At 38.8% G+C, this 27,899-nt stretch overlaps 1 protein-coding gene across 1 annotated transcript; it reads left to right on the top strand.

Annotated features, from left to right (window-relative positions):
- On the top strand, positions 1-27,899 carry LOC124986318 (sperm motility kinase 2B-like). Its single transcript, XM_047554739.1, has 5 exons — positions 1-11; positions 546-722; positions 809-911; positions 26,461-27,375; positions 27,462-27,899. Exons 1-5 carry the CDS (start codon positions 1-3, stop codon positions 27,897-27,899), a joined length of 1,644 nt encoding a protein of 547 aa, XP_047410695.1.

Here is a 27,899-nt window from a genome sequence, read left to right as displayed (position 1 = left end):
ATGGTTGAAAGGTATTGAAGATGAGAAAGTAAGTTAGAGGAGCCAGGGCCCCTGATAACTATGGTCCTGACTTCCCATCTCTAGACCTGGTATAGGGAAGAAAAAAGAAACCTGTCTTTTTAATCTCCTACTTATTTATGTTTTCCGTTAAAGGTATTCTGTCAAAGCCAAGGTTAAATACTGATCGAGCAATCATTAGAAGACTACAGAACACTCTACCTCTTAAAATTTGATTATGTACTTAAATTTATATAGAACAGTTAGAGAGTATCCTTGTCCTAATTTAAAAACGTGTTTTAAGAAGTAAGATTGACTTGAGCACAACCAAGTAGCAACCCTTCTTTTGGAAATGGACATGAACTCACGTAACACTCTAGGCTTCTGGGACCGTGCCACTTTCCGTGGTATTTTTTTCTCCTTGAAAAGACTGTGAGGTCCTTGAAAGAGAAGATGTGTAATTCATCAATCGAGTAATCAAGAGCATCACAGCTCTGACACAATGAGCACACCCGAGAGCTCCCGGCCTCTCTGCTTGCCTCGCACAGCGGCGCTGACCGGCTCTGCCTGCTGCCCACTCCCCCCACCGACGTTCAAGAGGCTCCCACGAAACCGCTCAAGGACTTGGACTTTCACAACAGAGGATCAGGACGAAGCAGGAGAACGGGGTACATGAATCCAGGGACTCGCCAGGGCAAAGGCCAGAGGAACACTTTCTTCTTAAGGTTCGGTAGTTTTTTTCAAAACTTTACGATCCATTTCTTCAGGGTCATGACTCCAACACAATAACACACTCATTTCACACGTTCAGCGGCTTGAGTTTTGACAGATGCATGTTCCCTTGCTACCACTACCACGAAACGCTTCAACCAACCTTGGTTAGCTCGCGGGTCCACTTGCAGTACCAGGTCCAGGTAACCACTGCTGTTTTCTGTTCCAGTAGGTTAGTTTTGCCTATTTTAAAATTTCATAAAAGTGGAAACATGAATCATATTCTCCTTTGAGTCTGGCTTTTAACTAAGCATGAGGTTTTTGAGATTCACCTGAACTTTTTGGTGTATAAGGTGTTCATTCATTTTTCATGCCAACATAAATAACATTTATTAAGAATAATAACTACTTTTAAAAAATAACATTGAGGTAATTAACTTCACTGCACCCGGTAGTGGGCCTACTAGTAGGATTAACCCTCCTCTTTTTTTTTTTTTTTTTTTGTCTTTTGAATCTCAACCAAGCTACCTAGGGCTTGTCCTTTAAAGTTTATATATTTTTACTGCTGAGTAGTATTCTTCTGGAGTAAAACAGTAACTATAGAATGGGAGAAAAATATCTGCTAACCCCTATAACTGAGTAGTGAAACAAATAAATAAATAAAGCAATTTTTATAAAGGCTAAAAACTTGAGTAGATACTTTTTCAAAGAAGACTTATTGAACAATGAGTGGATTAAAAAATTTCAGTGTCATTAATAATCAGAGAAATACAAACCCAAACCCCAATGAGATAACCTGATATCTGTCAGGATGGCTATCATCATGCACCAAAACAAATAAAGGCAAGAAAATTTGGTGAGGATGTGGAGAAAAGGGAACATTTGCACACAGTTGGTAAAAATGCAAAGTGGTGTAGTCGCTAAGCAAAAGTGTGGCGGTTTCTCAGAAGCTTAAAACTTGGTACTTGTGTTCTTGATGATGGTCATTCTGATTGGAGTGAGATGGGACCTTAGAGTAGTTTTGATTTGCATTTCTCTAAATGCTAGAGATGTTGAACATATTTTCATATATCTGTTGAATGATTGTATTTCTACTTCTGTGAAGTGTCTGCTCAGTTCCTTAGCCCATTTATTGATTGGGTTAATTGTTTTTTTGGTGTTAAGTTTTTTGAGTTCTACATATATCCTAGAGATACATACAAGCAACAATAAATGTTGACGAGGATGTGGGTAAAAACACACTCTCATACATCGCTGGTGGGAATGCAAATTGGTTCAACCACTGTGGAAAGCAGTATGGAGATTGCTCAGAAAACCTGAAATGGAACCACCATTTGACCCAGTTATCCCACTCCTCGGTTTATACCCAAAGAACTTAAAATCAGCGTATTATAGTGATGCAACCACATCAATGTTCATAGCAGCTCAACTCACAATAGCTGAACTATGGAACCAACCTAGTGCCTTTCAACAGATGAATGGATAAAGAAAATGTGGTATATTTATACAATGGAATATTACTCAGCTTTAAAGAAGAATGAAATTACAGCATTTGCCAGTATAGGGATGGAGTTGGAGGATATCATGCTAAGTGAAATAAGCCAATTCCCAAAAATAAAAGGTTGAATGTTTTCTCTCATATGTGGATGCTAATTCACAATAAAGGGTGGAGGGACTAAGGAAGAATACAGTTACTTTATATTATGTAGAGGGGAGTGAAGGGAGAGGAGGGGTAGAGGGATGATAGTAGAGTGAAACAGACATTATTACCTCATGTACATATATGACTGCATGACCGATGTGATTCTATAATATGTACAATCAGAAAAATGAGAAATTATACTCCATTTATGTATGATTTATCAAAATACATAAGTGCATTCTACTGTCATAACTAATTAGAACAAATGAAAAATTAACAAAAATTTTTAAAGCATAAATATATCATGATTTAATTATTTATTCATCTCTTGATTGACATTTGTTTCTAGCTTTTGGTTATTTTGAGTGAAATTACTATAAATATTCACGTGTGTGCTATAGGGCAACATATGTCTTTCTTGATAATCTACTGAGTGTATTTTAACTTTATCAGAAATTGTCAAACTAATTTCTAAACTGACTATTCCATTTAACAGTTCCAGCAGCACAGAATAAAGCTTCCAATTGTTCCACAACCTTACAAATGTTTGTTACTGTCAGTTTGCTTGTTGCTTTGTTTGGCATAATAAGATGTGGATATAGTCTCTCACTGTAGTTTTTTTTAATTAGTATTTTTATTTATTCTAATTAGTTGTACATGACAAAAAATGAATTTATACTATAGTTTCTTAAACTTTTTTTTAATTTGTTCTTTTTAGATATACTTGACAGTAGAATGTATTTCAACATATTATACATTCATGGAGTATAACTCATTCTAATTAGGAACCTATTTTTTTACTGGTGTTGCATTCATATGTGAACATAGGAAAATTATGTCTCATTCATTCTATTGTCTTTCCTATTCCTATCTCCCCTTTGTCTAATCCAATGAACTTCTTTTCTTTCCCCGCAACTCGTTGTGTGTTAGCATCCACATATCAAAGAGAACATTCAACCTTTATTTGGGGGGATTGACTTATTTCACTTAGCATGATAATCTCCAGATCCATCTGCTTACCAGCAAAAGTCATAAAGTCATTATTTTTCATGGCTGAATAATACTCCATTGTGTATATATACCACATTTTCTTTATTCATTCATCTATTGAAGGGAACCTAGTTTTGTTCCATAGCTTAGCTATTGTGAATTGAGCTGATATAAACATTGATGTGACTGCATCACTGTATAATACTGATTTTAAGCCCTTTTTGTACATACCTACTTTTCTAGTGACTAATGATACATATCTTTTCATGTTCAACTGGTGATTTGTAGATCTTTTTGTGTGAATTGTCTGTTTAAATATTGACCATTGTTAAATGATTTGCTTAACTTATAATTATTGAGTTATTTCTATATTCCAGACACAAGTGTTTGATTTTGGATAGTATCTGTTATTTTGCCTTTGGGTTCACTGATCTTTTCTTCTTTAGTATCTATTATGTTAACTTCATTTTGTAAATTTTAAAATTTGTGCATATATATTTTTTCAGTTCTAACAATTTTGCATTTCTTTTTTATATCTTCCATTCCTCTACTCATGTTTTTGTTTTGCTTTAAATTATGAAATATTAAAAAGAGCTCTGTAAAGCCTCTTTTTGTCTTTGTCTGCTAATTCCATCGTCTCTGCCATTTCTGGGTCTCTTTATCATAACTGAATTTTCTCCTGATAATTGGTCACATAATTTTGCTTTTAAGTTCTAATAATTTTGGATTGGATGCTGCCTTATGGACCCAATTTTCTTGAGTATCTGAATTGTGCTATCTTCTTTTAAAGAATATGGTCTTTTAATTTTTCAGGTGGTTAAGTCAAAATGGTCAATTTAATCCTCCTAAGAATTGGTTCTGATCTTTCTTTGAGCAGGTCTGTGAAACTCTGGGAGTCTCCTGAATGTTTTAGGTATCCATTGAATCTCTGCATTTAGTTGGTCAAAAATGGCATGTTTCCCAGCCTGATGTGACTCCTAGGAATTGTTTGGCTTTTCACTACCTGGTTATTTTTTGTCCTTCTGGAGTTTCATCTTGTATACTCACAGTTTGATTTTCACCCCAACGGTTCCAGGGACCTTCTATGCAGAGTTCTGGAGCTCTCTTTAAAAAGCTTCCTCCCTTCTGGCTCTCTGCCTCACCTCAGCTGCCTCTCTGATCTCTGTCATCTCAATTCAATGAAACGCCTTGCCCTCTTTGGGTTCGCTCTCTCTGGGTGAGGGACACTGAGCACTTACAGATAGAAACCTTGGTCAGTCAGAGGGCTTACCTTGCTTGTTCCCCGTCTCTCATGGGACACCATCCTGACTGTTATCTGATGTCTAGAATGAATTGCTTTTATTTTTTTCCAGATTTGTATTTGTTTACAGGGGAAGAGACAGTCCATGACTCTGTTATGACCAGAAGCACATACTTTTCTTATGGTTATGTGTTGTGAGGGCTGTTAAAAAGAGATATGTTGGGGGAATTGTGTTGTAGGAGGACAGCAGATGCAAGAAAACAGAATTTGAAGATGACTCAGTGGACATGTGCTCCCTTCAGACTGTGGGCATTTGCCTTTGACATTCCTCAGGCATCAACCGTGTAGATCATGACTTTATAAGCATTATATAATATTGACAGTATAGATTCAAGGGTAAAATAATGGAATGTTTCAGGAGATTATAAATGAGCAAAATAAATGAGCTGGAAAACCCAGCTCATTTAGAATAGTAAACCCTGAAAAAGGAATAGAATTGAAATAAGATGGAAAACATGAGGATAGGCTTGTGAAGCCACTTGCAAGTCACCCAGCTGCCCCCAACGGGGTGAATCATCAAAGCTTAAATCAAATTTGAACCTGCTTAAGTTGAGTAGTTAAGCTCTGTGTGGATGCCTAGTATACATTACCTCCCTAATTAGCGTTGCATGTCTATTCTGTCCATGCAATAGTATCTGTTCAAGTCCTTCGAAAATGGTAATGACCTTTACAAATAATTACCCATATCTTATTAAGCCATGTTTTATGGGGTGGAGGTCAGGCAGAATTGCTAACCCAATTCTCAATAGCTGTTATCAGAAGAGTTCTGTTATTGAAATGAGCAGAATCCAAACTATAAAGAGAGTATTACATGTTTCAAGCATAACCTTTAACCAATTAAAACTGCCTGACTAACCCAAGAGTGATATTCCATGATACTACTTTATACTTAGATTTTGTATTTTAATAAGACACTAACAGTTTTAGTAGATGTTGCAACAAATGAGTAAATATGATCCAGGCAATGAATGTGCAGGCAGACATTCAGGATAGCATGAAGAAAATGTGTTTCATTCACTCCAAGTAAAATTTTTGACTGATTTTAGATGCATACAGATAGATATTCATAGCCTACTGGGAATAGCATCTTTATGTGGCATAACTTGCAAAGACCTTAAATCTCACATATGATTATATAATTGGGAGAACATTTCAACATTGTGAATATTCTATACTCCATATATCAGATGATTATATGACGTAGTGAAAAAAAAATCCTCACCTATTCTGGTCACAACTGGGTCATGAATGCCACGTACTGACTTGAGAACATGATTTAATTTCTCTCTAGACCTTAGTTTCTCCACTCTCATTTGGCTTTATTGTCTAAATTACCAGACAAATTGGTGGAAGGAAGGAAGAACAAAAGGTTGTCCTGGGAAAGCAAATATTCATTATGCTTAAGGAAAAACAATTTTATAATAACATGGAATTACTGCCACACAAATTGCCCCCCATCTCTAGAATGAAAAATTAAGACTGAAGACAGAAACCAACATGGCATTAAATTCTTTCAATTTCTTTAAGAAAAATAGGAATCATCAATCATTCTCACTTTTTTCCTTTCCTATGGCAAATAATTCTGTGGCTTATAAGATGGCAATAAAAGTATGCAGAGAAATTCCACTTAGTTGGATAATTGAGTTTAATATTCAAGAACAGGATTAAAAATACATGAGTAAAGGACAACATTTAGTGCAAAGTAGAGAATTTCATTCCTTAGACCAAGAAAATATTTGAACTAATGTTGTTTACTTTTTGAGCTCACTAAACAATTACTTTTGACTTCAATTCCTCCTAGCAGTTTAGCCAATCCTACTAATGAGACTATTTGCCTAATCACAAGACAAAGCTACTATTAATTGCATGAAAATAGAAAATGGAGGTATTACAACAACATTTTTAGTTAATAAAATGGAAATAGGCTATTTACTTATAGCAGTATTACCACTGTTTCCCTGAACCCTTAGAAGAGTTGTGGCATAGAACAGGTTCTCCATACACAGTGACTGAAGAAACACAGGCAAAGTAGTAGAGATTTCTTATGGGTTATGAAAAGCAAGGAAATCTCAGAAATGTAGAACTCAGACTGGCAAAATATGCAACTTATTTTTAAAATCATTTTATTTTTCAAATGATTTTAAAATAATATGTCAACATATTGTTTTTTTCTCTATACAGTAATTTTCTCTTCTACCAAATACCAAAAATTAAAATGTGAAAGTAAGACTCAGACTCTAGAGCTCAAATTAAACCTGAGAATGAATTCACAAAATGAGGAGACAATTTGAATATGGAGTCTAGTTGTTCCCAGAGCATGCAATGGTCCTGCAGATAGTCACTGTATACACCATCTAGTACTTGATGTACCAGCACATTGAGCAAGGTGAATGTTTGAACCAACCTTCTTCTCTCTATTCTACTTTCATTACTTCCAGTCTTGAGGGTGTTTATTTAAAGCTCCCTCCAGTCTACTTGAGTATCCAGGTGGTTATGCCTAGCTGTAGATAGCTGTGGATTGATGTGAGCTGTAGGATTTTAAATCAATATGCCTAAGTTTGCAATCTCAATTCTATATTGGAAAGCTTGATTCTTATATCATATTGAAAAAAGTATTCTCTGGAGCTGAGTGCAGACTTGAGTATGGCTCCTGGGCTTATGGACTGGCTTCCATCAGAAGGGATGTTGGGCAGCTCCCCTGCCACTTCCATGTGTATACTGCCGTCTTCATCACCTCCAGTCAGGCACTTCTTTTTGAGTTTTTGTCTCCGTGGCAGTAAGAAAGAGTCAGTAATAATAAGTTCAGTTTAAGAATTATTTACAATAAAGAAAAAAGTGTCTAACCTGTGCTTTGATTTCCTGGGAAATGATGTAAACATGGTTGGTCCCTTGTATTCTGAGATCCCACAGAGATCCAAGGAGATTTCTCTTATGACTCTGGCCTTAGACATTAAATTCATCACTTCTACACTTTCTGGTCATTAGAGTGAACTTATTTTGTACATTCCACATGCAGAAGGGGAATTTAGCTTCCACCTTTTGATGGGAGAACTGTCAAAGATTTTGTGGATGAATTTTAAAACCACTGAAGAACTTTTCTTCAAGTCTGATCTGGTTACTGCTACTGCTATGCCTAGCCATCCACTAAGAGATGAATGACTCAAAAACAAACCCTGATATGCACCACACCCTGGGGAACTGACCAGACACTGGTGGAGAAGATTGATTTCCTTGTACTTCTAAAACTGGAGGGAACAAAAATTTAGCCTCATTGCAATAGACATACATTCTGAATATGGATATTTCCTGTCAACCTACAATACTTCTGTGTCATCACAACCCATAGTGGATTTGGGATGTTTTGCTCACTTTCACTGCATCTTACACAAAATTGCTTCTCAGCAAGAAACTAAATTTATGGCAAAAGAAATGTAATGATTTTATCTATGGGACAGAATCATGTCATGAAGATTCAGTTTGGGTCAGATAAGAGACAGTGCTTTGAAAGATTAGAATTAAAATTTTTTGAATTCAGGAATGTTCTACCATGAAGCTACATCCCCAGTCCTTTTTTATTTTTTAATTTTGATTTTGAAACATATTCTTGCTAAGTTGCCCATTCTGGTCTCAAACTTCAGCCTCCTGCTTCAGCCTCCCCAGACTTTGGGATTACAGGCATATGCCACTATGCTCAGCTAGAATTCTGTTCCAAAGAATATAGACTATGCTTTGAATCCATAGCCAGTGCTTCTCCCATCCCCCAAAACAGAATATACAGTTTTGAGAATGAAGGAATGGAAATAGAATTGTCTCCCTTCAACGCTGTATCTAATAACACAGAGATGTTTACTTCCCATTAGTACAAGCTCAGGCTCTGTTGGCTTATCAGTCTTAGTTCCCCAGGGAGAGATAAGAATGATTATTGTTCTAGCTAGGGTGAATATCAGCTCAAGGTCACCTTCTCCTTGACCCTTTACTGAGTACACTCACTTTCATTATCAATGCACCTAGAGACTCCATGACTCCTTTCTTTGGATTTCTTCCACATCTTAGATGTAAATCACAATACCTACACATTTTTACTGTGTTTACTTCTTACACATCTCACTTTTAAGGATATGGTCTTATTTCTTTTTATCCTCAGCAGTTAACATGGTATAGGTACTGAAGTGTTTAGGAGCTAGGTGAATGAATGGTTGAATGACAGATTGGCTTATGAGTAAGATGATGCTTTCCAACAAAATAATTTAAGAAACAGAATTAGATCACATATATGGTTATAGCTCATAAAACATAGTAAACTTTAACCAGTGCAACAACACCATATCTTTCATTGTGCATGAAATAGGAAAACTTTCTTACTTACTTACTTATTTTACAGAATCAAGAAATGAAGTTCCAAAAAAGTTAAATTGTTCACCTAAAATTACAAAATGATGAGGGAAAACCAGGGTGAGGCCCACATTGTCTCAGATTCAGGCTAATATTCTTCAAAATGTCTATCATATTGATTCTCAAAATTCATATCAGATTTAAATAAGTATAGTGGATAATAATATCCATGAGCTGCCAGTATACATTAAGTAGGCATTGTTTTTAATCCACCCTCAGAAAAATAGACATAACTATTATTTAGGGTATTTAAAATACCCATTTTGTTTAATGTTTGTTACAAAAAACTTTATTAGAAATTATAATAAGAAAGAAAAAGGGAGAAATTCAATGTCTTTTGAATGCAGATATCTACTTAATCACTGTTATGCCTGAATCAGGGACAATTCCAACTAATAAGGTCTCATTCATGTCTAAATACATCTCCTGTAGTTTGCATCTTGCTATACTTGCATCATGCACTAAAACAATTAAAATGTGATACTTCATAAATATTGAAAGCATATAATTATATTGAAAAGAGACTGGTCATCCTTGCTTCATAATTATAAAATACTTAAATTGTTAGATTTATAAACATCAAGTGCAAAACTTAACCCAAGTAATTTTTTCATTACTTCTTCATGTATTTCTTTCTACTCACCTTTTATATGCAATTACCTGTCCATTTGTCAATGATATCAGTTAAATTGTGGTACACAAACATTATAAAAAAGAATGTGTCTCATTCCTTTTGGCAAAAGAGAGTGATCTAGGTTCTGGTTGCAAAATATTGCCTGATGGATTCCTTTCTTTTTCTTGACATACAATTAGAATACCATGTTTCCATTTTACCCTTGGGAATGTGTCATTTGCTCATCTATGCTTGAATTCTGGAAAATTTATCTGGGATAGTGTCATCTGAAGTCTCATAGTATGAAATTCTGCTTATACAATCAATTTCACAACCATCATTAAAATTTATCAAAGTACTGTTGTCCTTTTGCATTTTTCTTTTGATTCGCCTACTAATTTTGAAAACTTTGTCAATTTTTTCTCCACCATTTTGGAAAAAAAATTAAATTCTTTATTCTCAACTGTATTTAATAAAAGATAAATAAATAAGTAAATAAATAAAATGTAAAGATGATGGCTCCAGACTTCTTTTGTACCTTCTTGAAAGATGATACTATGCTTTAAGAAAAACGATTTTTAAGAAACTCTGAAAGATGCAGTAGTGATGATTTATTTGACTATTACATTACTCCTCTAGGCTATTCGATCATTTGTTCTCAGCATGGCCCAGAACTAGTTTGTAAGTAAACATTAAATAATTTCTAAGATGATGAAAAAGCAAAATGTTTCAAAATACTAGAAAATAAGATCTCAGAGATTGCATAATGAATCCTATATTCGTAAAGGAGACCAAGAGGAACCAATATAATCTGCAATAGAAAGTAAGTTTTATTCTGCCTCTTAAAAATAAATAAATGTTTTCTTTGTTCTTTGGAAGATCTAAGAAAAAAGTAAAAGTTACAAAATATAAACTTTTACAAATAGGACTACTCAAATAAGAAACTAAAAAGATAAAATTGGGTCCAGTCTGTTGTATCTTTTCACCTAAAAAGATCTATCCAAGGCATTGAAACAGTTGAGGGGAAAACAATGGGTTTGAAGAGAAAGCACTGACTATTCTCCCTGGCCTGGTTCCCAAAAAGACCTTTACCATGGTCACTAACTGCCTACCTGCCTCAAGCCCTGCACATCACTGAGTCCCACCTGTAGACAGAGTTCCCTGATTTGGCAGAGCCTATCAGGAGTAATCCTAGATGGAGTAAAAGAGTCTTGGTGGGTAAATAGCTCACCCTGTAGAGTAAAAGAGTCTTTGCTCACAAGTGAAGGTTTTTCCTTCATGAACAGTCTTCCCAAAATGGCGGGCAGCCCTGCTGGGCTATCTTGGTCAGCTCCTCCAGCAGGAAGAGCATTTTTATAGAGAAGGAAATGGAAACCATGAAAGCAACATTCCAATTCCAGTGCTGAAATTGAGAAGATGGCGTGGTCCAGAAAGGATCCACTTGGCATTTCAGGTGTGCCTCGACTTCCCTTTGTGCTGGACACCTGTTCCTCCACCGATTCCTCTGGTCCTGGCTTAACTCTTCTCATTCTCAATGCAAAGCCACAGGAGCCATGCTGAGCAGGAGGCAGGAGACAGATTTAAGAGGTTATGGAAAGCTCTCCTGGTGGATTGTTGTCGCTCTCCTGAGAACTTCTGCAAATGTTTTATAGGCTTGGAGCTTACTAAACCCTTTCTCGGAGACAGCATCTTTAAACTCGTACTTTACAAATTGAATAATCTGTCTTATATGATTTGGCCACTTCAGCACTACTAGAGTATAAATTCTTTCCATATATCAAAAGTTCTATTATTTGTAGTCTTCCTGTTCACATGAACTATCTTCTTATTAGATCATAAGCCTACGAAATTACTGTTCTAAACATCATCTGATTCTTAACCACTTTAACTTAAGAATTAAAAAAAAAATTCCAAAAATGTCTTTTCTTTCTGTCCTGAAAGAGCAATGCACCCTTAAGTCTCTTTTTAGTCTACCCAAGATATAAAAAAAGATATATGAAGTGTTAGGGCATCAATTTTAACTCCATGGATAGGAGGATAACTGCATAGTTTGGTCAAAATTCTTACATGATGGGAGCAGACAGAGCAGATTTTACTGTGTTTGACATAGCATCTTCTCACCCCTTTACAACCCTGCATTCCATAACCATAAACAGAAGGGCTTTATAACTACAAAGAGTTTCTCTGCCCTTGTACAAGAATTATAATAGTAATGTGAGCTATATCATGTCATATATCATATCATGATATGTATCACCTATGTACATACTCATATAGGAATTTTCATCTCATTTTTAAAAATATTCTTTAAAAGAACATTAGAATCCTTACCATTTTCTCTAGAATACAAAATATTTCCCATCTCATGAAGAACAATAAAGACAAAGGGCTACGTGATCTATTCATTGGTCTAAAAAGTTAGTGGAAGGTGACTACAGATGGGTAATGAGAGATGCCTCTGTGGGGACGGGGCAGCTGTGTACCTGGGTGATTACATGAACATACATGTGGGACACATTTTCTTAGAATATTCACAAAAAATAAGTAGTTATAAAAATTGGTGAAATTGGAGTAAGATCTGCAGTCTGATTACTTATATTACATCAACACCATTTTCCTGGTTTTGATAATGAACTCTAGTTATATGAGATGTTGCTATGAGGAGTGGGGACCAGGTAGCTGGTTCAAGAGTAAAGAGGAGTAAAGGGGCCCTCTCAGCATTATATTTGCAACTTCTGAATCTATAACCAGTTTGAAATAATCCTACAATCTGTACAATCAGAAAAGCGAGAGATTATACTCCATTTTTGATTTATCAAAATATATAAATGCATTCTACTGTCATGTACAACTAATGAGAACAAATAAAAAATTTTAAAAAGTGATTGGAAAGGTAGTGGGTTCATTGCATCATTTACTCTGCTTCAGAGAAGCTTATGGCCCATGCCTTAGCCATAACACGTTACCTGTGCAAAATGCAAGTCCTTTAATTTGAAAAACTCAGTAGGGATCAGGGTCAGCTTCACTTATCACTCATCACCCTTTAAAACTCTAGTTAAATTCTGCAGAACGTAAGTACCCCAAAGTGAAACTCAAGCAGGTGTTTCAGTTGACTTATAAACACAGATACCTCAGAATTTGAAAAGCTGTTAAGAGATTTATGACCCAGCCCTGGACCACATGGTTACTAGACAGACCTGTCTTTCTTGAAGCACTTTTCTGTACACGTGTGCTTTTGCTTCAGTGCATCTTCTAACCCCATCTCACCCCTTTACTTGCTAAAAACAATCAGACTGTTCTTGGAAGTCCCTGGATTTATTCTCCAGAAATTGGATGTTGGGCAGCCTGCATGGAGACCAGCAGGTGTGTCAAGGATTCCAGATGAGACTTATAAATTCTCCCTCTGTGTTCAGGTGAGCTGGAGGTGCATATGCTGTTTGAGGGCACATCAGGAACCCCAACTTTGTACTTGGTCTGCTGTCGCCAATGAATCCCGAACATATCCTAGCCTGAGGACATGGAAGTGTGTTAAGGGTGAGGTCAGGAGCATGTAAGGGATGCAAATACAAGTGATTCACTATAGCTAAACTATGGGAACAACCTAGATGTCCTTCAACAGATGAATGGATAAAAAGGATGTGATATATACACATCCTTGTGATATTACTCAGTCTTGAAGAAGGGTGAAATGATGGCATTCTGCAGTAAACGGATGGAGCTGGAGAATATCATGCTAAACAAAATAAGCCAATCCCAAAAAAACAAAGGCTGAATGTTTTCTCTGATATGTGAATGCTAATTCACAATGCGGGAGAGTGGGTAGGGAAGACTAGAGTTACTTTAGATTATTAGGTAGAGGTAAATGGAGGGAAGGGAGGGGTATGGGCAGAGGAAGTATAGTACAATGAACCGAACATTATTACCCTATGTGCATATATAACTATACCAACCAGCGGGATTCTGAGAATGAATTCTGAGTGGGAACATGAGAAATTATACTCCATTATATATGATGCATCAAAGTGCATTCTACTATCATGGGTAACTAAATAAAACAAATTTAAATTTTTTTAAAAATAGAGCTGAGAGAAAAAAGATGGAAGCCTGTACATTAAGGAAAGTTCTACCATCTCTCTGGGCCTTGGTTTCTTCATCTAAAAAACATGAGAGTATTAACTGGAAAACTCAATAAAATCCTAATATTCTGTTATTCGAAACACTCTAGTAAATTAAACAAATAATCAAAAAAAAAGGCAGAGAAAATAATTTTGTAGATCTATGAGGTACTTTTTCCCCATACCTTATCTTAGAGAATTCAAATAACAGGAGCAGGGAGAGATTTCAGTAATAATTGTCTACCTGATTTGATTCATAATTAAATTGTACTTATAAGATCATGGTGATTCTATTCCTGGCCACAATCTCCTGTCTGCTTCCCAGAAATTTTTCTGAGTGAGAATTAAGATGAGAGAAATGGTCTGCTGTCCTTGGTCCTTCCTTGTGTACGACCCGCATTAGAAATTTTAAGAAATTTAAAAACTACTGCAGGCTCCAGAGTTGCCTTGTCAATTATGCTGGGGGAAGAATGTTTTCCTATCTTGATCTGTCCTTGCCCTGTGAGATTTATTACCTATGGAGGCCTCTGGATCACCCCAGTTCATATAAACAGGAAACACACATCCAAGTAAAGAAGAAAAGAAGAGAAAGTTGAACAAACTGAGTACTAAAGGTACAACACACAAGGAAAATTAGCATGTTGCTAAATTTCCTTCCGTCCAAATTATGTGATTCTGGACTTCCAAAGATTGAAATTGTGTATAGCTGATGCAAATCAGCTTCCTCAGAGTCCCAGATCGGAAGTTCAAAAGTCCAAAGTTAAATGAGGTAGAAGTGACCTGTCGTAGACACTAGAAATAAGATTTCAATCTGCCTGGGTCACATCCTTTCATGATAGGTAGGCCCTGCAAATTCTAAAGTGCTGTGGAAATGGAATAATCATCTGGACAAGCCATAATGCATTTAGGAAGTGGTAAGCTGATAAGAATTAAATGATACAGTAAACTGTGATACCACTGGAGGATGTATAGTAATGGGATGGAAAGTTGAGTCTAAGCTTTCATAGACAATAATTTCCAAAATAATGAAAACTTGTGATTAAGTATGATATATCTCTATATCTATATACAACACGGCTTTTTACCTTTCTACATAAAATGCATAGTTGAGAAATTGGAGTTAGATACTTTGGGGTCTTCCCAAACTTGTGCTTGCTTATCTGCTGCTACGAATGTATCAAGAGCTCATAGATCATACAGGTATTCTAATAGTGCAGTGGTGGCAACAGTGACACAGATGTGGCCCTTTCACTGTCTGCATGTTCATATTGTGCCTAGTAGCAGTGACAATCTATTGCTTTATTATTATACCTTTCTTGGGTAAAATATAAACTGTTCTCCAGAATCTATTAATTGGGTAGAAAATGCTATTTGAAAACTCTGACAAACCAGAAGAGGTGCTGATGGCATAGACCTATCAACAAATAAGAAAGCGACAATTGCTTTTTGAGGTTCCCACTATGTGTGGACAGATAAAGAGGAAGGTTGGAAAATGTATGCTATATGATTAACACACTATGGGGGCCTGACATGTTCTGAAAATTTTAGTAAAGTCTTCCTGAGAAAAGTGAGTTAGAGAAGAAGTAGGAATAAAAAGGGTTGAGCAGAGGATCATTTGGTACCACATCAAAAAGTAGAGCATGTGGCAGGCTGGGGACAAAACCAAGAGTACAATCTTGCTATGTTGGATGAGGTACTAGAATGGATCCTGACCACACCCACAGGGGCCTTCCTGGGCCCACTGAGAATCTTGAACTTGGGCCAGGTCTGGGTGGTGGCGCATTCCTATAATTGTAGCAGCATGAGAGACTGAGGCAGGAGGATCATGAGTTCAAAACCAGCCTCAGCAACAGCAAGGCACTAAGGAACTTAGTGCGACCCTGTCTCTAAATAAAAAAAAAAAAAAATAGGGCTGGGGATGTGACTCAATCCCCCATACCCCCCAACAAAAAGAAGAATCTTGAACTTGACCCTGAAAGTTATAGGAGACATAGGAGGATTTTTAAACAATGGAGTAATATGTTCAGATTTCCTTTTTAAAGAAAATTTTGTCAGTTACATGATGGATGGATTGAAGCAGTGATGAGAACTATCTAGGGACCACATCCACAGAGGGCTTGCAGGGATTCAAATAAGAAATGATGAGGGCCTGGAACAAGGTAAAGGCAATAGAGATGGAAGGGAGAGCATGGCATTGGGAGCCACTGAGAAGACAGAATGGATGGGACTTGGGGAAGGACTGGATGCCAGGGAGAGAGGGAGGAGGGCTTGGGTCTTCCAGGTTTCATGAGCCGATGGACAGTAGCATCGCTCACAATGACTGACCATGAGAAGGATTTGAGGGTGATGAGTTAAGTTCTAGATATGTTAGACTACGAGGGATCCAAGCATCATTGACAGTTAGTGATCTTAGCAATCAGGGGCTCCAGGAGAGAGGCATTCATGTGAATTGGCGATTGTGATCATCAGTCTTGTGATAACCACGGTGTCACTGACAGAAGCTGAGAGAATACCATGAAGAAATGTAGGAAAGAGAATTTAAGTCTGGGAACACATCCATCAGAAGTGTGGATAAGCAAAGTAAAGACATCTGAGAAGGAACAAGCACAACGAACTACGCAAACCGAGGCAGGAGAGTACCCAGACAGCGCTCAGCAGAGAAGACTGCAGCAACACCAGGGATGATTGCCCACTGGGCTTGACAACTTTGGCAAGAGCAATTTCAAAAGGGAACCCAAAAGAAAAGACAGCTTTGGACAGACGTATGAGCTGAGAGTGCAGATCATTAAAAATGAAGTAACTGAAAATCTAGAAGAAGGGATGGGCCATTTATAAAATGGAGTTGGCAAAATGAATGTACTTTGGGGTAACCATAAAAAGAGTTCAGAACACAGCTGAAGAGATTATCACAGAACAAAGAAATACTTCTTTGACTGGGTTATAAATAAAGGAGAAAAATGCAGAATGTTGAGCAAGATCTTCTCACGAGGACTTCTAATTTCTCCATAAAAAAGAAGACAAAATTATCAGTTGCCAGTAAATGGGGAAGTAAGTAAGATAAGAAAAATGAGACTAGTTTTCATTAATTCAAGGAACATCTGCTCAATATTTACAACATGCCAGCCTAGGCCAGATACTGAATTCAAGTTGCTCACATATGCATGGCAGGAGAAAGGTCTAGAATGGCAATAAAGAACTTGAGTAAGAGCTGATTGTTGGCAGATGAAGGGATCATCTCAACCAAGCTGGAGACTGGACATTACTAGAAGCATCAGTACAAACACTTGCCTGGAGAAAAATTTGCTTTAGCAGTGCCCAGGTTTTGTGTGTGGGAGTAAAGTACAGATGAATAAATGTATCCAGGGCTGGATATTATGAGGAGAGTGCAGCAGAAACACAAGAGGGACATGGAGCAGAGAGCATTGAGGGGAGAGTTAGAAATTGAAGTACACGTGAAACAAGGAATAAATAGAGAAGGAAAGGAACACAGCTTCTGAAATGCTGACAGACACGACAGAGGATTCAGAGCATCAAAGGTCTCAGTGAGCTTGAAGGAAGGATCTACAGAACAAAGAAGACCAACAGATTGTAGGTGTTTTTTGCTTTTTTTTTTTTTTTTTTAATTTCGCTCCCCCCCACCTAAGTGTGAGATAGCTATGATTTCAGAAGATAAAGTGTTGTGGAATGTGGCCATAGGACTGAGTTGCTGAAGTGGAGGCAAGGAACATTAGGAGATTAAGAATCCTGGAGGCTAAGGCAATGGAAATGTGGCCCACATGGACAAGGAAGTGAAGAGAAAGACTATGATTCATATGCAGGAGTGGAGTCAGGAAATGGATCATCACTTAACAGAGACATCGACTTCAAAGGACAAACACATTTACATAAGAATGTCAATGTATTGACCTAGAAATAGAATTAGGTTTTTAGGGGGACACGATCTTGGCCTGATGATATGTGGTATATGGAAGAGAGGACAACATCCCAGGATAAAAATAGACATGGTATTTTCAGAGATCAGGCAGATTTCTATTATTGAAATAAAGAGGAAACATTCATAAAAGAGAATATTGGGGATGTTGGTGAATGGAAGGTTGTGGGAAGAATGGGGATCAAAGGCAGTAGAAGGGACATTGGGAAGGAACAGAAAAGACTAGAATGGATCCTGGAGAAGTTGGTGTTTCGGGAAGGTGTGAGGGATCACAGATACAGAGTCAAAGTAACTCAGGTGCAGATGGAATTCTGATTGGAAAATTATTTCAGTGAATGCTGAGATTTACCCAAGGAAATTTTCTATTACCCTCTGCCCTGTTGATACCTCAGGGGCAAAAGAATGCAAGGAAATATCAAATTGTCATGAGTAGGAGTTTGGAGGACAAATTGAGAGGAATTGCCATGGTAGGGTTGCCAAAGAAAGGGAAAGGGCAATAAGAGGGAGATGGTTTTCCTAAACATGGTTATGTTTCCATCGCACTTACTACTCATATTGAACAACATGAATGTTTCTCAAAGCCCTAACACTTTTTCATCCCCATGGACACTGTGGATCTCGTAACTGTTCATGTTTATTTTCTTTGGCTTCCACAAAGCTTGCAGACAAAATCTTGGCCTATGGTTACCAAACTTTAAAGCATACATTCAAAGCAAGAGATATGTCCTGGGCTTCGTCCTATTTTACTAACCCACTCCCCCCCTGCTTCACTAATTTTTCCTCCATTTTTTTCCTTGTTATGCAGCTTTTTAAGATATGTTCATTCTGTTTAAAATGAAACTGAGTACTAAAAAACAAACACTTTAGTCCATGATTAATTCAAGGGTTGCACAAAGAAAGTGATTAAATACCCAGATGCTAAGCAGCTGAGAAATAACATTTATTACCATAAAACTTTTGAGAACATTAATGATTCTATAAGCCATATTTGCTGCCAGGTTTCCAACTCCTACGTATCTAATATTGATCTTATGTTTGCATAGGCATTGCTAGGCTCCAGGCTTCCGTGTGCCTCATTATTAGTGTGAGGCACAAAGTCAGGCACTTTTGAAAGTCCCAAGAAGCAGTAATAACAAATACTCCAGGAAAATAAACACATACTAACACATATGGTCATCCTACACATAGATTAATTTTAAAATAAGGGCTTAAGTTCCAAATTACACTAATTCTTTAGAGAAAATCCTCCTCTCTGTTGCATTCCTCTTCCTATTTTCTACAGGAAAACAGCTTCATGCAGGAGATGGTTGCAAAGTTATTTGGAATGTCCACAGGGCTCTGCTGACTTTTGACAAAGGAATATAGAGCTACTAATAGTGATGACTAGGAACTCTCCTGCCAGTCAATCAAGTAATTGCTTAGCTCATTATGTTCCTGGTGAAAACACCCAAAAGGATAGAAATGGAAGAGAGTGATTGAATTTAGACAGCTGTTTTTTTACATTCTCTGCACCACTGAAATTTATTTCACTTGATTACATCTGTTCAGTATGAAAATTAGTCCCATGCATTTGAAATGCATAGTGTAACATATCACATGTGCCCTATATACCAAATACGGATTGAAATCATTTGAGTTGGATTATGGCTCCACGTGAGCTGTCAGAAAAGTATATTCATGGCCAATTGGGTAGTCAGGTTAAAAACAGTTCTTCAAAGGAGCTTTGTCCTTCTTTTAAACACTGCACTATAGCAAACCCTCGCCCACATCTCAGACGGCCCTGTAGTCCTCGTGCGTGGCTACCCTCTGAAATGTTAGAGGGAGAAAGGCAGGAAGCAGTTCCAATCAGATGAGAATGAGCAACAAAGGAAATTTTTGATAGAAATATGGACTGACAAGTTTCCCATCCTAAAGCAGAGTCCTCAAGACCACCCACCTAGGAAGGAATTTCCCATTCTGAAAGAAGGGCCCCCTTGAATCTGAGCATTTATATTAAGGATCTTAAAATAGCATGTGGAGGCTGGGTTATCTAAGCCCAATCCTCTGATTTTCTAGGCCACTCTTAAGAAATACACCCCTTGGAGATGGTTCTGGAGACTCTGTGAACACTTTGCCTGCTTCTGACCAGAACTCCAACATCCTGTCTCCTCCAGGCATGTGCCTGAGAGGTGCAGAGGTATCAGGGAAGAAGACCTCTTAATCCAACGGCAAGATTATAAAACTGGGGAGTATTTGGTCTCAGAGAGGTTCTGAGAGTGAGTCAAGTGTTAAGCCTGTAAGGGTGAAATAAATTCCCATCTAACATGCGGAACCGAAGAGCTGAAACTGAGAAAGGGGCACCAGGGAGAGGTGCCACAGCCATGCAAAGCTCATGGTGCCTGCCTGGACATTCCTGGAAGGCTGGCACATGCTCACAGGTGCCTTTTATCTGGTCCCAGTTCTTCTCCTTGTTGGACATCAGTTCATTTTCACATCTACTCAAAACCTGAGAACACTTTGGATACCATTTTATACACTATGTGGTTTAGTTTGTATTAATTTTGTACTGCTGCTCTTCATATTCCTTGAGATAAAAATTGAAAATTAATTAGCTTAAAATTAAAATTAATTAGCAAGTAGTCTCTCTGTACACATCTGAGAGTATAACATATTTTAGATCAATCCTTACATAGAACAAATTTAACAACCACTAAAGTTTATTAATGCTAATAATAATGATAAAAGATGTTATCTTTTTTTAAAAAGTACCAGTTCCTTCATGTGAACATCTTGTTAAGCAACTTGTGTGTATTTGTGCGTTGATATTTACAGCCGTCCTACAAAGAATATGCTACCATTGAGTCCATTATACAGATTAGAAAGCTAAAAATAGGTAAGTGAAAAGTAATTAAATTAATTCACTTAAAGACACAAGACTAATAAGTGAAAAAGTCACCATTTAAATCAACCTATTTATTTGACTCCAAGATGTCAAACTTCCTAATTTATTAATAAAATTTCCAAAAGAAATCAGTCTAAAAATTTTTATTTTTACAGCATGTGTAGGATAGATCAGTAATAGAGATTCCAATTAAATGTTTTTCCATCTTCTTTCTACCTTCCCAAAGATGCTTTAATCAACATGTGATGATTTGAAGGACTCAAAGCTTTTGACCTGACACTTATTAGCAAGAAATTTTCTTCCACACTTTCAGCTCATGACTTGTGGGTTTGTTAATGCCCTCAATTCTAAAGTAATTTTTGAAGAAATAAAAAGGAATTGTATGTTTCATTTAAAGAAGACAAAGAAATACAAATTTTTTTCTACTTATGTTAAATAACAGAACAAGGCACCAGATGTTCTCCTTTGACTTTGCAAATAAATCATTTATTGAGCCTAGTCAGACAATATGTGAGTTATCATGGTTTTTGCCTAGTCAGACAATATGTGAGTTATCATGGATTTTGCAGGTAAATAATCTTTTCTTTGTTAGTAAGTCATTTCAGATTATATTTACCAAAGATAAAACAAAACAACGCTTGGCAATTAACCAGGAGAACTTTACTAATGTGTATCTTTTTGCTATAATAACTAAGTGGATCACCAGTGCCCTGATCAGTTGATCTGACCTCAATAACTCTCTCCGGTGGCTTCTTTTTCCCACTTACATCCCAACATTCTTCTCCACAGCTCCCAGATTTTATCCTAGTAGTCCTATAAAATTCCATATGAGAGTCGAACATTGTTTTTGAATTTATGTAGAATAAACATCTACCTTTTTAGAATTATTAGACTGCAGCTCCCCCACTAAGGACAAAGTCAACCAAAATCTTGACTTTGTTTAAGCCCCAAGTGCTGCAAGAAAGGATGTTGAAATACCGCTGCTGTTCCACTACTCTTCATGTACAGCGACATTTTCATTACTCTCACAAAGCCTATTCTACCTGCTAAGAAACTGATGCCTATATTTACTTCATTATCAACTAAAAGGGAAATATGAATGGGGTTCATTGGGATATAAACTATAATTTAATCATTTAGGACTCTGTAGTAAAGGAGAAGCAATAACTTTCAATATGTTCAAAAAAATAAAAATAAAAGAGAGATGTGTTTGAAACAGATTAGTAAAGAACTTCCCATCCCTCCCTAAAAGAGCCAGGTCAATGGATCCTGACAATAAACAAGGAACAAGGAAAAGAAGTCCACTTCCGGTGGGAGATGCTGAGTTTCTTCATAGTTGAATTCTCCTCCAAGTTAACAAAACAATGGAGGGTAGAATCTGTGCCATGAGAGAAGGGTACTCATATTCTGGCCTCAATCACTGTGTAGCTTAAGTAAGTATTTTTTTTTTTTAATCTCTCTCACTTCAGCTCCGAAAATGTAAAATAAGGATGATAAAAATCATATCTATACACTAAGTTATTCTAAAGATAAAATGAGGTGACATGCCTTGTTGTTTAATCTGTGACTTACATGAAGTAAGTAAGCATTTGTAAAAAGCAAAATTAATTTGCTATTTATTTTCATATGAAGCCCCAGTGCTAAACCTAGTAAATCTGAGGTATTTATTGAGAGAACTAATGGTAAGATTGTACTGAGGTCCTCAGAAACATATTTACATTTTATGTAAACGTGATTTTATTTTATTCTCTGCCTGCCACATCTTCTCTGCTTCAGTCGATTTGCTTTCATTAACTTTATTCATTGTAGTAAATTTTCATAACCATCCTAATATGCCCAAACAAATTATGATGGTCTGAGAAATATATTTGCCAAGGTCTCTGCTTAAATGAAAATTTTCAAGTCCTGCCATTTGAGTTAGATATGATCAGTAAAATTGCCTTTTCCATTTGTTAAAAATGTGAGCAGAGAATAAATTCATGAATTTGAATTTTGAATTGTTCTTGGCATGGATATTAACAATGTCCTACAGAGGATGTGATAGAAAGCAACATGTGGCAGTATTAAATATTTAGGGGTTTTCTGATAGCTCAGGCTGCAGCACTAGTGGGTCAAGAATCACTTAAGTCAATAAGAACAACATGTCCAAAGCAGTTTTATGCATCCTTGCCACACACTTACTCGCTCTCTGTTGATGATTTGTATGTACTCCCAGAGTTCACATATCCAGCCCCCCAACCTTTGCGCTGTCTTAGAGGGATTGAACCGAGGGCCTCATGCATGCAAGGAAGGTACTCTATCATTGAGCTCTATCCACAGCCCACCCAGCCTTTTTTTAACTTATGATATGCAAGATTTTGAAGGTCGTAAACACTCCAGAGAATAAGAAAAAATTATTCTGGGTGGTCTTAGTAAGGGTGAAGGGGAGATAATTAGGAATGACATAGCGAAAGGGGAAAAAAAAAGACCGACTTTTATCTAAGTATAAAAAACAACTTTCAAACCATACCAAGAGCTAATGCGATTGTACCCAAAGGAAAGTGAAAGACACCAATGATGCACAATAATTTGATGAGGGCAAATGAGGAATTTAAATTGCTCAAACATCATTAATGCAATTTTTAGTTGAAAGCAAGAACATCAAAAATGAATATGACATGTTTACCTTATTTTGAGTCTGAAATAAACAGAATAACCAAAAGAGAATGTTTATGCTTCAGACCATGACTTCCACATCACACTTGGAAACCTCAGAGAAAAACGGCACATCAGTGAACCAGTGCAAGGGCTAGCAAGAATCTCAACTTTTCTCTGACCCTCTTCTCTGGCACAGGACAGTGGACATCTCAGCCAAATGGCCAGGAAACCAGGGAGATCTTTTTACTCTAACTCATATTTTGAATACGAAAATCATGAATCATCCCTGAACTGGCAGTAGAAGTATGGAGAGTTGGGAGAGTCACAGGAGAGTTGTGAGGCCAGCAAGGAAGCCTTGAGGAAGAAGGAGCAGAGAAGGCTGAAGGAAGGCCAGAGGACAGTCACAAGGGGTCAGGAAGGGGAAGCCAGAACAGTTTGGGGGTGCAAAGCATGAGGCATGATGGGCAAGGGCTCATCCAAGGAGAAGAGAGAGGGCTCTTGTTTGAAAAATAAAGTTGTATGTTCCATCTAAAATGACTGATGTCTGACAATGGGTCATCCTTTCTCCTCCCTCCACCTCCCCACATGAAAGCCATTTGGTGCTGAAGGAAAAGATGGTAGAATTAGAGTTGGTGATTTTAATTCATGGTGTTTTTAGTTGTGCATAATTAAAACTCTGCAAATGAGGAATGAGAAGGATTGGGAGATTAGAACAGATAGTATGTGAGGAAGAATATCAAGGAAGAGGAGGAGAATTGTTGAAACCTGTAGGAACAGTAACAAGAAGAGATCAACAGACTTCAGGGATATAAAGGGGAGAGGACAGGATGTCATGCTGGGCTTGAGGATCTTGGGACATTTCCAGACACAAAACATATGGATAAAGAAATAAACAATACCAATTCCTATAGCTAAAATGAAAAGAGTTCTCCATTTCCTGTGGAAAATTGGAGCCTATTCAAAACTTTGGCAGTGTTTTTGTTTGGTTTTCTTTGCAAATGCTCTGCTATAAAATGCTAATACTAAATAACCTCAAAGTTTTAATTTGCAGTCTAGTTAAGTTCCAGAAGAGCTTCCCCTGTTTTAATTTTAGTACTTTAAATTCTGAAAGTTGAGATCTTGGGATGAAGAAGAGTTAGGCCAACTCTTATCTGATCAATAGAAACCATCTTTCTTGAGGGTCCAACACTTCCCGTGGGAATCAGTTAAGCAATGTGCCCCATGTATTTCCAGTGGGATGATATTTTGGCTAAAGGACCAAGGTCTGGGATTGAGAAATGTGCATTTCACATCCCAGGTCTCTAGGCATTTTAATGAGCAATCACATGAAATCCTGGAGCTCCCTTGACACTAATAATAATACTTAACATCTAGACAGCAACTGAGAATGTGCCAAAAATATTCATCCATGTTCTCATATGATTCTCACTGTAGACATAGGAAGTATTTTATTTCCTCCTTTGTAAATTAAAATACTAGCCACACTCAGAGAGTGTATGGAACTTGCTTAAATTCACACAACAAATAATTCTTCCAACTTCAGCCCATTTCTGTATATGTACAAAAACAATTACTAAAGTAACTTTTACTTGAAATCATTTAATTATATGGCACTAAAGAAATCCCCAAGACGATGTGTAATTAAGAGTATGATAATACAAACATACATTAGTAATTAATCTGATTGCAAATGTTTTGTTTTTCTCTGTGTATTCAAGAACACAAGTATAACTTGAAAATCTACACCACAAATCTGTTGTATCTCATTTATTACTATACCACAAATATACTATTCTATGTTATTATTTTTAAGAAAGTTTCAGCAAAAGGTTGTGTGCAAACTTCAGGATATTTTGTACATAAGAAAGGCATTAGTGCTCTATAAACATGTTCCACACATGGTCCATAAGTTACACCTTTGGATTCCTTAATAGGAAAGACCTTTCTTTTTGGTGTGATAGGTTGGTATAATGGATAAGCACACAGAATTTAGGTGTCTGATGCTGAGCAAGTTAATCTCTGTGTCTAAATTTTCACATCTGTAAAATACTGATTAAAATAGTACTGGTCTGTTGGGATAGGACAATTCAATGAGCTAAGATCCTTACTGTGTTCAGAACCATACTGATACACAGTAAGCCCTATGTGCATGAGTTATTTTTGTTGGCTAAACATTGCATATTAAGTTACATGGATTTTTCGTCAATCATCCAAATAACTTGAGAGAAAGGTATAGTTATACCTCCTAGAAAGAAGAAAGAAAGTCTCAAAGAAATCCAGTAATTATCCCCACATCATGGAGTTAACAAATGGTATGGCCTAGCTTCAGCCTCATCTCCCCGGATCTAATTGTTCTCCTATTTCCATCTAGAAAGCATGGTGGGTTATAGGTCACAACGGCTGCTGGCTGTCATCCTCATACATATGTACTTATAATTCAGGCCTTAATTCTACAAACCTATCATTATTCATGTAAAAGCTAAATTTTTTTTAAATGAAGTTCATTAATAAATTGGTATCTGCAGCCTCACTAGAAAGCAAGAAAGCAGTACTACCATGTACTACCATGCTTTTGCCAGCAATTCTCTGAAGAGACAGGAATTGAGGACCCTGAGTGTAGACAGGAGAAGGTCTTCCCAAGGCCCAAAGGGGCTAGAAATTTTGAGAGGTGAAAGGACAAGTCCATTGAACTAGTGTACACATTTTAATTTCTGACCTAGTACATGTGGGTGTCCTTACCCACTGAAGCAAAACACATCTGGAGAGCTTTCCTACTGTGATTCCGGAAATGGAAAAGGTAGTGGAGGCCCCAGAGGGAGATGGCCACTGTGGCCATGCCCAGGCAGGGCGGCGCCATTTCTAGCTCTGACCTCACAAGGAGCCATTCTGAGGTCAGGTCTCCGGGCGGGTGACTGGGGCTGGCTTTTCGTCCATAAGTACAGGAAGCTCTTGGTGGTGACCTGTCGGACTCCCAGATAGTTAGCGCGTTTGGTGGTTGGCAGTTGGTGGTTGTGGTGTGTGGATATTGGTTTTTTGATTTGGGTTTTTTGTTTTGTCTGGTTTTGGTTTTTGATTTTGATTTGTTGTTTTGGCTTGTTATTTTTTTTTTTTTTTTTTTTTCAGTTAGCGTCCCCAGTGGGTGTTCCTGGTGAGGATGGGTGTGTTTAGGGAGAGTAGTGAGTCTAGTGTAGTGTCGCAGGGGCCCTGCTCCTGCGACGAGCAGCCCTTCCTGGACCAGTACAGGTCCTTAGGGCCACGGGCAGGGCGAGTTTAGCCAGGTGCACCTGGCCCGCCATCGCCTGACAGGGGCAGAGGTGGCGGTGAAGGTCCTGAGGCTGGCGGTGCAGAACATCCCGGTGCTGTCGGAGCCTTACGTGCTGAAGAGGCTGGAGCACCCCAGCGTGGTGCGGCTCTTTCAGGTGATGGCGACCCGGGAGAAGCTGTACGTGGTGATGGAGCTGGCGGCGGGGGAGCAGCTGCTTCGGCGCATCCCGCGTGGGGGCATGCTGCACGAGGAGGCCCGCAGAGTCCTCAGGCAGGTGGCGTGTGCCGTGGCCTACTGCCTCAAGCAGGGCATGGCGCACCGAGAGCTCAAGCCCGAGAACATCATGGTGGACGCCGCGGGCCACATCAAGCTCATCGACTTCGGCCTCAGTGCCAGGTTCAGGCCTGGGCAGAAGCTCCACAATTTCTGGGGAACTCTGGCGTACCTGGCCCCAGAGATCGTCCTGCGGCAAGAGTACGAGGGCCCCCCGGCCGACGTGTGGAGCCTGGGTGTCCGCCTCTACTTTATGTTGACAGGGAGCCGCCCGTTCAGGGCCCCCACCGCTCAGGACGTGCTGATGGAGATCGTGCAGGCGAGGTTCCACGTGCCCAGCTCGGTTCCCGCCCACGCACGGAGGCTCATCCGCCAGATCCTGACCGTGAAGCCCAAGAAGCGGCCCACAGTCCAGCAGATCCTGCAGCACCCGTGGCTGCGGCAGGGCGAGCCGTGTGCGCCCCATCCTCCCAGCCAGGCGCTCCCCCAGCGCCCAGACAACGCCCTCCTGACTGTCCTGTTCGACCTGGCCTTCGACCCCTACCACACCTGGCTGTCTCTGGCCAAGAGGAAGTTCGATGCGGCCATGGCGACCTACCTGCTCCTGAAGCATCAGCAAGGTCAGGGGGTAGGGTTAGCATTCCAGGGCCGGCCTCTGCCTCCCTGGCTGAGGTCTCGCTTGCGCCCGGAGGACCTGTCCCCGTGCTGCCCCAGAGGAGCGCCAGCGAGCCTGCCCTGCGCACCTTCCCCGGGCCCCCTGAGGGTCCGCTGCCCCAGGAGGCCCAGGAGCCAGGCCTCCAGGGCGTCAGAACTGCCAGCCTGCCCGCCGTTCCTCTGCGCTGCCGGCCCGCCGGGGCCCCCACCCTAGGCAGCTGCTTGCAGTTGGACTCTGACCTCCACCTGGCCGACCCCTCCGCGATCTTGTACGCGTGGTCCAGGACAGACAGCAGCAGTGCCTCCTCCCAGGACACTGCCACACCGCAAGGCCACGGCCACACAAGCGCCTGGAAGCGGGTGAGGAGGACGATCGGCGCCTGCCTCCGAGGACTGTGCTGCTGCCTGCCGCGGGCCAGCTCCAGAGTGGCCCCGACGCCACAGAGGAGAAGCGGGCCACACCGTGAAAGGCGAGCCTCCCAGGAGCTAGAGAGCTGA

Source organism: Sciurus carolinensis, chromosome 6, assembly GCF_902686445.1.
Source record: "Sciurus carolinensis chromosome 6, mSciCar1.2, whole genome shotgun sequence".
Lineage (NCBI taxonomy): Eukaryota > Metazoa > Chordata > Mammalia > Rodentia > Sciuridae > Sciurus > Sciurus carolinensis.
This window is presented reverse-complemented; position numbering and strand designations above follow the sequence as displayed.

Coding starts and splice junctions, on each gene's coding strand:
- LOC124986318 (XM_047554739.1), top strand. Junction 723..808: donor AGGAACACTTTCTTCTTAAG/GTTCGGTAGTTT, acceptor TCACACGTTCAG/CGGCTTGAGTTTTGACAGAT. Junction 912..26,460: donor ACTTGCAGTACCAGGTCCAG/GTAACCACTGCT, acceptor ACAGGTCCTTAG/GGCCACGGGCAGGGCGAGTT.